This window comes from Aptenodytes forsteri, unplaced genomic scaffold (assembly GCF_000699145.1).
Source record: "Aptenodytes forsteri isolate BGI_AS27 unplaced genomic scaffold, ASM69914v1 Scaffold80, whole genome shotgun sequence".
Taxonomy (NCBI): domain Eukaryota; kingdom Metazoa; phylum Chordata; class Aves; order Sphenisciformes; family Spheniscidae; genus Aptenodytes; species Aptenodytes forsteri.
The window spans coordinates 491,090-502,123 of record NW_008795026.1 but is presented as its reverse complement, the minus strand read 5'-3'; the positions used below and the strand labels follow the sequence as shown (position 1 = coordinate 502,123).

The 11,034-nt window shown below is 52.3% G+C and overlaps 1 protein-coding gene across 1 annotated transcript; it reads left to right on the top strand.

The window, feature by feature from the left end:
- The first annotated feature begins 264 nt into the window (after positions 1–264).
- LOC103896150 (solute carrier family 22 member 13) lies at positions 265–7,345 on the top strand. The gene is made up of 10 exons (XM_009275926.1): positions 265–636; positions 1,778–1,881; positions 2,232–2,386; positions 3,878–4,046; positions 4,420–4,540; positions 5,153–5,247; positions 5,565–5,779; positions 6,261–6,369; positions 6,524–6,734; positions 7,250–7,345. Exons 1-10 carry the CDS (start codon positions 265–267, stop codon positions 7,343–7,345), a joined length of 1,647 nt encoding a protein of 548 aa, XP_009274201.1.
- Positions 7,346–11,034: the final 3,689 nt, after the last annotated feature.

Below are 11,034 nucleotides of genomic sequence, written 5' to 3'. Positions count from 1 at the left end.
CCTGGCAGAGGGGGTGATCCAGGTTGCCTGAAACAGGGGTCCTTCTGCTCCAGCCAGTACCGTATGTTTGAGAGTGGCACAGAGATGATTAATATATTACACGGTGTAGTTAGAACAGGTAAAACATCAGGCATTAAGTCTATCCTGACTTTACATATTTGTGGTGGCTGCCTACGACTGCAGAGCTTATCTTAGGTTTAAACATTAATTCCAGCCCTCTGGAAAGTCTGTCCCAGCACTGTCCTCTTCCAGACACAGCTGCCAATGTCAGGCATCGGGGAAATTTTGAAAGCGGTTGGTGATTTTGGGCTGTTTCAGAAATGGCTGGTGCTGCTCACCTTGTTTCCATGCCTCGGTGTGGCTTTCCACCAGTTTTGCCAACTTTTTATGGTTCCACACGTGCCACATCACTGTGACACCAGCTGGATCCGTGCCGTCGGCCCCAACCTGACAGAGGAAGAGCAACTGAACCTCACCCTGCCCCGGGACGCAGACGGGGTGTACGAGCAGCGCTCCATGTACTCGCCGGTGGACTGGGACCTTGTCTCCATCGTGGCGTACGGCCTGAACTCCACGGAGAAGTGCAGCAATGGCTGGGTGTACCCCTCAGCACAGCCGCCGTCCCTGCTGACCGAGGTCTGTAATTGCCTTTTAACGTGCCGGGGACATGGAAGGGATGGGACACCCAAACGGCCGCCCTGTTCTGCAGTTCAGTCAAAGCCGGTGCCAGCCATTGTGCAAACAGGCTGGGCTGAGATTTACATCAGGTGTATTTTGGAGACCTTGGCTCCACCACCCAGCCCCCAGATATGGTCCTGGAGCAGTTGCGTGCAAGTAGGCTGCAATATAGATGCCAGCAGGGCCACGGGCAGAGCCAGTGGAGAGATTAATCACTCCTGGCGGGACCTTTTGGGTCTTCCTACCCCAGCTGCCTCTCTGCAGACAGCGGGTAACCTTCCAACTTGTCCCTGTGCACAGCTTTGTGCTTTGGACACCCCGGGCAGGGGAAGGAGGCAGGGCTCAGCACTTAGTTTCTGCTCCCTTGCATGGTGGGGAACTGTCAGGGCAAGTGGCTGTGGGGTGTCTGCCTCGGGGTCTCAGGGCGGTGACTCCAGCTCAGGGTTGTCGCAAACAACACCGCTCCTCGCTCTGTGCGCAGGTTTGACGAGGAGAGGAGAGCTTGCAAAGCCACAGATCTGATTGATTGTCACCAAGAGCTTCAGCAACACCAGCAATTCTCCAGAGCGCAGTGCTAAACTACTTTCAGTGCTTTCTGACCTCTCTGTATTTCCTGCACGTGCTCTTCCCTATGTGAGACTTTCTATAGATGCTCTCTGGATGCTGGCAGTTGCAGAACATCTCTTCAACAGAAACTGCTGAGCCCAGGAATCAGCGCTGCACTCATCCTTTTTCCTCCGGGAGGGAAGACAGTCTAGGAGGAAGCAAGCTGCTAGGACTTCTGTCCCATTTTAAGCAAAATTTGCCAACCAGGAGTCTCCCTCGGGGATGCCTGGGCTAGAAGGGATTCCTGCAGGTCCCAGTGCTTGGAAGAGGGGCGCCACTGAGTGCCCCATGGGCTTGTCCCACCACTAACTTGTGTGCTATGTGCACACCATGGAGACTCGCATCCTTGGGGGTGGGATCTCCACTCCCGGGGCCTGGAGCAAGAGCTTGGGCACCCCACTCCTGGGTCCACCATGGGCCAGAAAGGCTGCCCACCTTCAGAAAGCAACTGGGGTCTGTTGAGAGCAAAAGCAGCTGTGTTTTCTTCCTCCAGTTTGACCTGGTGTGCGACAGGAAGAACCTGAACGACATCTCCCAGTCCATCTACATGCTGGGGCTGTTCCTAGGATCCATGATTTTCGGGCCACTAAGTGACAGGTGAGGAAACACAACCGCTCTTCCAGGGTCTGTGCAAAGCTGGCAGTGCACAGAGCGGCATGTTGCTCCCAGCCTGGCTGAGCACTGCACCCTGTGCATTTTGTCACCGCTCCTCACTAACAGGGACCCTGACCAAAGTCCTCAGGTCCCGTGAGGACATGGCCATACAGGGGGTGGAAGGGAGAAGGGCACAGCGTGTGCGCAGGGTGCTTCACATGTCAACCCAGAGTCTAGTCTGAACCTCATCACCGTGAAGAGAGGGCAATACAATCACTGTAACCTGCTGGACTCTTCCCCATCTCCACGGGGTCTCTCCAGATACCGACTGTGTCTTCCCCCTTTCTCCACAGGATCGGCCGCCGGCCAGTCATTCTGATCTCCGTCTTCCTCCAGGGCTTGTTTGGTGTAGGAATTGCCTTCGTGCCCCACTTCTATGTATACATGGCCTTCAGATGTGTTGTGGGGGCTTCAGTGTCAGGGATCACCATGACGATACTGGCCTTAGGTGAGTAGGATGCCCTGGCCCTGAGGCAGACAGATGTGGCCTCTCAAGATGGCCTCTCAAGATGTGGCACCCTCAGTAAGTCTGCAGACGACACCAAGTTGGGCGGGAGTGTTGATCTGCTCGAGGGTAGGAAGGCTCTGCAGAGGGACCTGGACAGGCTGGATCGATGGGCCGAGGCCAATTGTATGAGGTTCAACAAGGCCAAGTGCCGGGTCCTGCACTTCAGCCACAACCACCCCATGCAGCGCTACAGGCTTGGGGAAGAGTGGCTGGAAAGCTGCCTGTCGGAAAAGGACCTGGGGGTGCTGGTCGACAGCCGGCTGAACATGAGCCGGCAGTGTGCCCAGGCGGCCAAGAAGGCCAATGGCATCCTGGCCTGTATCAGCAATAGCGTGGCCAGCAGGAGCAGGGAAGTGATCGTGCCCCTGTACTCGGCACTGGTGAGGCCGCACCTCGAATACTGTGTTCGGTTTTGGGCCCCTCACTACAAGAAGGACGTTGAGGTGCTGGAGCGTGTCCAGAGAAGGGCAACGAGGCTGGTGAGTGGTCTGGAGCGCAAGTCTGATGAGGAGCGGCTGAGGGAACTGGGGTTGTTTAGCCTGGAGAAAAGGACGCTCAGGGGAGACCTTATCGCTCTCTACAACTCCCTGACAGGAGGTTGTAGCGAGGTGGGGGTCGGTCTCTTCTCCCAAGTAACAAGCGATAGGACGAGAGGAAATGGCCTCAAGTTGTGCCAGGGGAGGTTTAGATTGGACATGAGGAAAAATGTCTTTACTGAAAGAGTGGTTAAACATTGGAAGAGGCTGCCCAGGGAAGTGGTTGAGTCCCCATCCCTGGAGGTATTTAAAAGACGTGTAGATGAGGCGCTTAGGGACATGGTTTAGTGGGCATGGTGGTGTTGGGTTGATGGTTGGACTCGATGATCTTAGAGGTCTTTTCCAACCTTAATGATTCTATGATTCTATGATTCTAAGATGCAATAGGAAAGGTCTGTAAAGAAATAAAAATCATCATGTATGACTTGAAAAACACCAGGACAAGGACAGGTCTTGCTCTGCACTGCCCTTTGACATCTCTCCAACCCTGAGTGAGAGCCACGGGAAGCATCTCTCCCATGCCAGTGCTCAGAGGAGGGCAATGGGACAGTCTCCCAGCTCAGGAGGTCAGTGTGGGGAGAGACCCCCATGGCTCTGGGACATGATTGATTTGGGCCCCAGTGCTGCCCCAGTGAGGGGCTCTGTGGATGCTGACAGGAGAGGGGTAATGTACCTGAGCTTCATGTCCTCTTGCAGAGGACCAGGACACCCTGACGATAAGGAGAGGTGATGCATCTAATGAAACACTGGTGACTTGCATGTGTGATTGATGCCAGAGCTCTGATGGCTGGCCTCCTCTCCTAAACTCCTGTAGACCTCTTCTCCAGGGGAAACGCCCTGTTTGTATTGGGAAATCACTTGCATGGATGATTCTGAGCCTTTGTTCTTCTCTCAGCTACCGAATGGGTTGGTGTCTCCTCCCGGCCAAAGGCAGTGCTTATTTCTCACTGCTGTTTCGCCATCGGACAGATGTTTTTGGCTGGCTTGAGTTATGGTATTCGCAACTGGAGGCTGCTGGAGATTGCAGGATCTGCTCCTATATTTGCCTTTTTCTTCTACATCCGGTAAGTGGGACATGGGCAGAGCTCCTTGCAGACACGACAGCAGCAAGTGTGAGGGGTGGCAGTGAGGAAGCAGCAGCTCAGGAGCAGGCTGGGTCTTTCCCATTATTGTACAGGTGCTGGAAGGGCTTCTGCAGAGCTCAGCACATCTCACTGGGGCACTGGACCCCTGAGAGCAGCAGCTGCTTTGCTTCAGGTCCTCAAATGTGGCCTTTGGGGCCTAAAGGTAGGCCTGGAAAACCTGACCTGGGGAGGTATTTAGACCCCCTCCATCACGTGTGATGCCCATTGCTTGCTGGACGTGGTTGCAGGGAGATGGGCCGTGGGAAAACTCAGCAGGGCGCAGCAGCATCTCCTGATTTCATCTCCTTGGCAGGGTGCTACCAGAATCAGCTCGGTGGCTGGTGACAAAAGGCAGAATAGAAGAAGCTAGGAAGGTCCTTCAGAAGGCAGCATCCATCAACAAGCGCACCATCCCACCAGGACTCCTTGAGCAGGTACCTGTAATGGCATGCAGAACTGCTAGTTGTCTTCAGAGACTTTCCTCTGCGCTTGCGTTTGTAGCAGCCACTGGAGCTGAGGTCATCTGATAAAACAACTTTCCGTGCCTGCTGGGGATGATTTGGGGGTGGGCTGTGGGTGACTCCAGCTTCAGCTGCGTTGTACGGAGGCACGGTCAAGGAAGAGGCACAGCTTCTGCTGAGGCTCAGTCTGGGCCTTTCTGGAGTCCACCTCGGGATATGGAAAGGACCCAAATGCTTCCCTGGCTTTTCTTCTGAGAGGATTGCAGGAGTCTAGAGGATGAGCACGAGGTCTCTGTTTAGTCTGTGGTTTTCCATGCATAAATGCCTGAAGCGGGGTTACCTCCTTGCCCACCCCAAAGTCCCTACACTGGGGAAACCTAGGAACCTCTTAGGCACCAAACTAGTGTGTTGGGCACCCAGAGCACAGGCACGGGAGCCCAGCCCCGCTGGGCTGCCGTCCCTCCCAGAGCAGTTTGGGCTCACAAGCCTGTTCCACTGAGGCTTTCCTTTGACTGCAGATGGAAAAGGAGCTAGCCAGGGGTTTCCTTTGCCTGCTTTGACTCTTTGGCTTTCTGCATTTTGAAGTTGAAGCCTGAGACGCAGACCAAGTCTGGAAGTACTCTGGATCTCTTTCGGAAGAAGCACCTCCAGAAGGTGACTTTAATCATGTCGTGCGCCTGGTAAGACATCCCCTGGTCCCCTCTTTCCAAAATTCTAGGTGAAGAAAAGAAGGGATTGATGTTTAGTCATAACTGTAAATTCACCTTGTGGTGTTTGGGTGTTATTGATGGGTGTTTCTGTGTTTGGCTATTCAAGATGCTATGTGGTTCGTGGGAAAGGTTAGATCCGTTCCAGCTTTGGTAGTCCTATGGTACTGATCTGGTTTTATGTGCCCTTCAAAATGCCATGACTTGGCCAAAATGTTGTCTTTGGAGATCAATATTGTATTTGCTCATGGCCAATAGATATGCTCAGTGCCACCCTGCCCCGTTTTCAGGTTTGTGAACAGCCTTGTCTACTATGGGCTGAGTCTGAACGTGACAAATTTTGGTCTGGACATCTACCTAACACAGCTTGCGTTTGGAGCAGTGGAAATCCCAGCCCGTGTTGGTTGCATCTTCATGCTGCAGTGGTTCGGGAGGAAGAAAACCCAGGCTGTTCTCCTGCTGCTGAGTGGCCTGGTGTGTTTGATCATCACCGGCATCCCTGAAGGTGAACAACCTCTTCCCATCCTGAGAGGACAAGCTCTGGGACAGAGAGGCACAGAGCCCCAACTCTTCCCTTGCTGGTGCAGGTCCTGTCCTCCCAACCAGGCTGGCTCACATTTCTCAGGTCTTGAGCTGACTCTGGTGCCATGGCCACAAGGGACTTGGTCGACTCCCCAAGGCCCATTCTAATCAGCAAACCTTTGCCTGACGATTGTGATAGGAGAGGGTAGAGATGAGCCTGGTGGGCCACCCATTAGCAGAGTTGTCCTGTGGGAAAATTGGTACGTGGAGTGGTGAGATGATGGATGCAAAGTGTGTCAAGGGTGGCCCCAGAGCCAGAGCTGCTCCTCAGTCCACATTCAGGCACTGTTCAGAGGTGATGGCTCCCTGTGGGTGACACGGTTGTCCCCGCATGTCTCCAGCCGCTATCCCCAAGTGGTGCTGGGCCCTTGTCCCATAGCTGTGGTCTCTCCTCCTCCCCTCAGACCAGCCTGTGGTGACCACCGTCCTGGCCATCATTGGCAAGTTTACGGCCTCGGCCTCCTTCTCCACCTCCTACGTCTACTCTGCAGAGCTCTTCCCTACAGTCGTCAGGTGAGGTCTTCCCACACTTTGGTGCTTCCCTCCACTGTGGCTGGTGGCAGTGGGGAGAGAAGAGCACATTTGTCCCCATGGCTGCACTCGGTCCCATGGTGGCCCGGGGGGGCTGAGCCCTACCTGTACCTCCCACTGCCCCTTGCTTCCCCAGGCAGACCCGCGTGGGGCTGTGCCCAATGGCGGCGCGAGTGGCAGGGATCATAGCCCCACTGATCCACCTCCTGGGCCAGTACCACCGGGCCATCCCCATGGCCATCTTCGGGAGTGCCCCCGTGGTGGGAGGGCTGCTCTGCGTCCTGCTGCCCGAGACCCGTGGCACCGACCTGGTAGACAACACGGGGGGAGGCCGCCCCCCAGCTAAGGTGGGTGCCTGGTGGTGCCCATGCTGCCTTTTGGGCAGGGACATGGGGTGCCAGCGCTGCGGGAAGCCATTGGCATTGCATGGGCTGGGGCTGGGTGTTTGTTCAAGGGCTTACAGTGGTGGGAGGGCAGGGAGCAGGGCTGCCCCACTGCAGAAGGAGGGGAGGAAGCCCCATAACCCTGCCCATGATGGTCATCTCTTTGTTCCTGTCCTTGGAATGGAAGGACTCCAGGAGCAGCCAGCGCTTCACTTGGGTCCCCACCTGTCATACCAGGGAAGGGCTGGTGCCTTGTAGCCGTGTCCTTTGCCTTTCAGCCTTGCGTAGCTCCCAGCACCCCATTGCCCATGGGACAGGGTAGAATTGCACCCTGTAACTTTTGTTGGGTGTCTGTTGGGGCCCAGAGAGCGAGTGGTGAATGGGAAGCCAGGTTGCTAAAGGCTGCATGTCTCAGAGAAGACTGCCATCAGCTCGTAACAGGTCTTTCTTTGCTTTTAAACTCTTTTACCTTTCATTAGGTCTGTGAAAATGCCAACAGCAGCTCTGAAAATGGACACGTGAAAGGAAAAGATGGTGGCCAAGACACTGAGTACACAAAGACCACTCACTTCTAGCTGGGCCTGCAGGCGGCTGTAGCTAAAGGCAACCTAGTGCTGCGCCAGCACTGAGGACAGGTAGGGTCTCCATTTGTAGCACACCACCACCTCTCAAGCGGTCAAATAATTCTTGTTTTTCCTTTTCATTTTTTGCCTTCCTGTATCTCCCTCTATGGCTTGTCCTCAGGCACTGCATGCTGTCTCTGGTGTTCAACAGTGCTCTTGCTGGAGAAAATCTGGTTTAAGGGAAAAAAAGAAAGAAATCGGAAACCAGGATGGAGGCAACTTTTTCTCTTCCTTTTTCCTGTCCCGTCTCCAGGAACGTGAGACTGTAAACTTTGTCCAAGTGAGACACCTGCTAGAGCATTGAATAGACTTGCAACAGAGTACTGTGCTCACTAAAGAGAAAGCCAGAGCAGATGCAGAGAAAACAATCTCACACTTGCAAGAAGGAGTGATTTCTCTTGACTATCTAGCATGACCTTCTCACCCTCTCTTAAAAACACTCCTTTTAATTTTTTTTTTAAATTTGAGACACTTAGCTGAGAAAAAAAAGATGTGATGGAAGAAACAGCAAGCAGTGAGCAAGGATGTCTAACAGGCAGCAGAATTTTCGCCTTAGCGCTGGTGGCTTTGAATTAAAGCATGTCACGACACTTTGTGCATGGAAAATTGTGCTGTCGGGCTGTGATGTAGCACCACATTAATTTGTCTGTTCCAGAAAACTGAGAGACATTGTGGCAGTTGGTCTCTTAGAAGAAAGTGCAATTCTTTCTGGGAACTATCAGGTCTATTCTACTCTGTTCTAGTCTATTCCTTCTTACTGTATCCACTTCTGTCTTTAAACAGTTTAGGACCACTTTTGTCTTATACTATGAAGAAAAAACATGTGTTTTTCCTGTGCTTCCCCATCTTTTACCTCCTGTCCCTCAAGATGTCTTTCTTTTACCACTGGCTTGGTACAGATGAAGCCCAGAAGTTATACAGTGGTGGTGTTCCAGCTTTGTCTGTATACAGCTCAAAGACTATTTTCTGGTAGTGTCAAGAAGCTTTTAAAGCAGACTTTATTTCTTCTCCCTGTTGTCATGCCTGCATGTTTTCCATGGATCAAAGTACCCCGCGGATATGGAGTTTGATGAAGACAGAGTTTTGGATGAAATCAGTGACATGTGACAATACCCCACCAGGAGGGGCTGCCTGTGGTGCCATCTTCTCTCTGGCACTGCTTTTCAAAGGATTTGCTGTGGTGCTCCTGTTCAGTGGTCCTGACTGTAAAGGAGCTCAGTCCTTTGCCGGAGGGCACTCTTTCCTTGGCAAGGGCTGGGGGCTGCCTCCTTCGGGCTTTTATGGAAAACAAGGCATTGAGGGTAAAGGCTGAGGGAAGAGCTTGGAGCAAAATGCACAGTTACTGAGTAAACCATGGCTCCTTTTGGGAATTCTGCTCTGAGACTCTGTTTCAGCTCACTTCATAAATAAATGTGTCCGAGCACATCTGATGTACTTCTGCTTCCATCTCATTCATGCCTCCAGTAGGCTGAAGATCCATTTCATCTGCTCTTCTCTAGACCACTGCACCTGGTTAGTTTGAAGACCACTGGATGGTGCACTTTTGGCTGAAGAGCTTGACTCATGATCTTTTGCCCAGCTCAGCAGAAATGGGAGGATGTCCAGTGGTTTTGCTCTGCCTTAATGTCGCCTCTACCTGGTCCACACATGGTCTTGCACTGTAATAAATAGAGCTCACAGTACAGAGTCGAGCTAAGTGCGGTGGAATAGCATGTGAGAATGCAAACACACTTTTGCATGCACACAATAGGATGTTTTGGGCTCTCATCACGATGAGGTTATGAGCAAAGTGTAAAAAGTGCCTCAGGTGACCTGAAGGGATAACTAAGGGAAAGAGGATGACCCCATAGCCAAGGAGAGGGAGCCAAAAGGCTGAAGAGAAGGTGAGGACAAAATGGGGTTAGCAAGGTTTAGCTGGGAAGAGCAGATGCAAGACCTTAATAGAGTGACTTACCAAGCCATGACTGGAGGGCCAGTTGTGGGAAAGTGCTGAAGGTGGCAGTGGTGAGCAAATGCCAGGGACATTGTGAAGGGTTTGCTAAGGCATATCGATTAATGTCCAAGCCTTCTTCAGGCCTTCCTATATCAGACATGGGAGAGAGGCCCTGCTCGTGCACTTACACCCTCACTTATGCCTGTCTGTGTTCAGGTCAGAACCTCTCGACCTCCGTTTCCCCTTCGGAGGAGATCCAGGTTCATGAATCGGAACCTCCCTACTGCCGAGGAAGCTGGTCAGGTAGGGCCAGAGGTATTTAAGGCGTGGAGGGGCAGCAGAGCCTGGCCTGGCCCTGTTCCCTGAGGTGAGGAACTATGGGGCAAAGCAGCTCCTGTTGCTAGAGGAGCCCCACAGGGACCACTGAGACAATCAGTGCATCCTCGGTGTCAGTGACACCAACAAACTGTGCTGCAACCCTGATTCCTGGCTGTGGGGCGGAGGTGTCAGGATCCTGGACCTTGCCCTTTGACTAGAGGACATTGTCCTCTCCTTCTTCCCGACCCCCTGCTGGGAAGGCCCCAGGTCCATGACCAGAGCAAAGCTTGCAGAAAGGGACCCAGCAGGGAATGGCTGAGGAGGTGAGGAGAAGCGGCATTAATGCTGCTCTCATGACTCTGTGCAATGAGTGCCAAAGCCCAGATCCTGCAAATGCCCTACCCCATCTCCAGCCATGGCCAGGTCCCATGTGACACTGGGGAGATTTTTGTGCCAAAGCCAAAGCACAAAATGAATATCACCTCCATGCAGGTCTGGCCCGCTCTTGGGACACCCCAGCCTTCAAAACACCATTTGCTATAGCACAAAGCAATCAGAAACAAAAGGATGCTACAAACCTGAGCAACTGGCCTTCTCCTTTGACCAAGAGTAGTGCTGTGGTTTGAGGAGATAGCTTCATGCAAGGGCACCAAATACACTCTCTGCTTGCAAACAGGTAGCACAGGAGAGGAGGCCACCCTTCTCTTTCTTTTGTGTGACACTAGATGACACTAAAATGTTGTGGCTGAGCTGGCAGCAGCCAGCCAAGGTCACTATTAAAGGCTGACCATGACTGGGGAAAGGTGTCCAGATGCCCACTCAGTTTAACTGACATTGAATTGCAGCGTACACCACACAATTCAGGAAGCTTCAACAGCTGCTAGTAGAGAAAATAAATATAGATTGTTCATTGGAAGACTTGGGGAAAAAAAAAAAGTCCTAATTGAACTCAGTCATTTCACTTTAACACTCTGTTTCTGCATTGTTTGTGGCTGATGGAAACCAAACACGTTTCCATCTGCGTGTTAAATTACAGGCTTACAATTTCTGTGTAGAAAACACTCCAGAGCCAATAGCAGTTACAAAGGCCAACTGTGAAACAGTAGGAAAAAAAAAACCCAAATCAACACCATTTATTATTCACATATTGCATTACAAGTGTCTCTTATCAAACTCAGAGTATAATTTATATTATTCATGTAGAAACTCAAATTCAACACCACATAGAAATAAAAGCTAAATACGTGTGTGACAGGGTTTCAGTGACATCCTGATCGAACGTCGAGGCTTGGACCGACGAGAAGGCTGACGACCCAAGCGATTAGTGCAGGAGGGACACAGCCCGGCGCCCGCTTGCCCAGTACTACCACTCTACTGGCGATTCTTTATT

Excerpts from the sequence above, each read along its gene's own strand:
- LOC103896150 (XM_009275926.1), top strand. The coding sequence starts at position 265 with ATGTCAGGCATCGGGGAAATTTTGAAAGCGGTTGGTGATTTTGGGCTG. Across the intron at positions 637-1,777 it reads CGCCGTCCCTGCTGACCGAG|TTTGACCTGGTGTGCGACAG; the intron begins GTCTGTAATTGC and ends TTCTTCCTCCAG. Across the intron at positions 1,882-2,231 it reads TTCGGGCCACTAAGTGACAG|GATCGGCCGCCGGCCAGTCA; the intron begins GTGAGGAAACAC and ends CTTTCTCCACAG.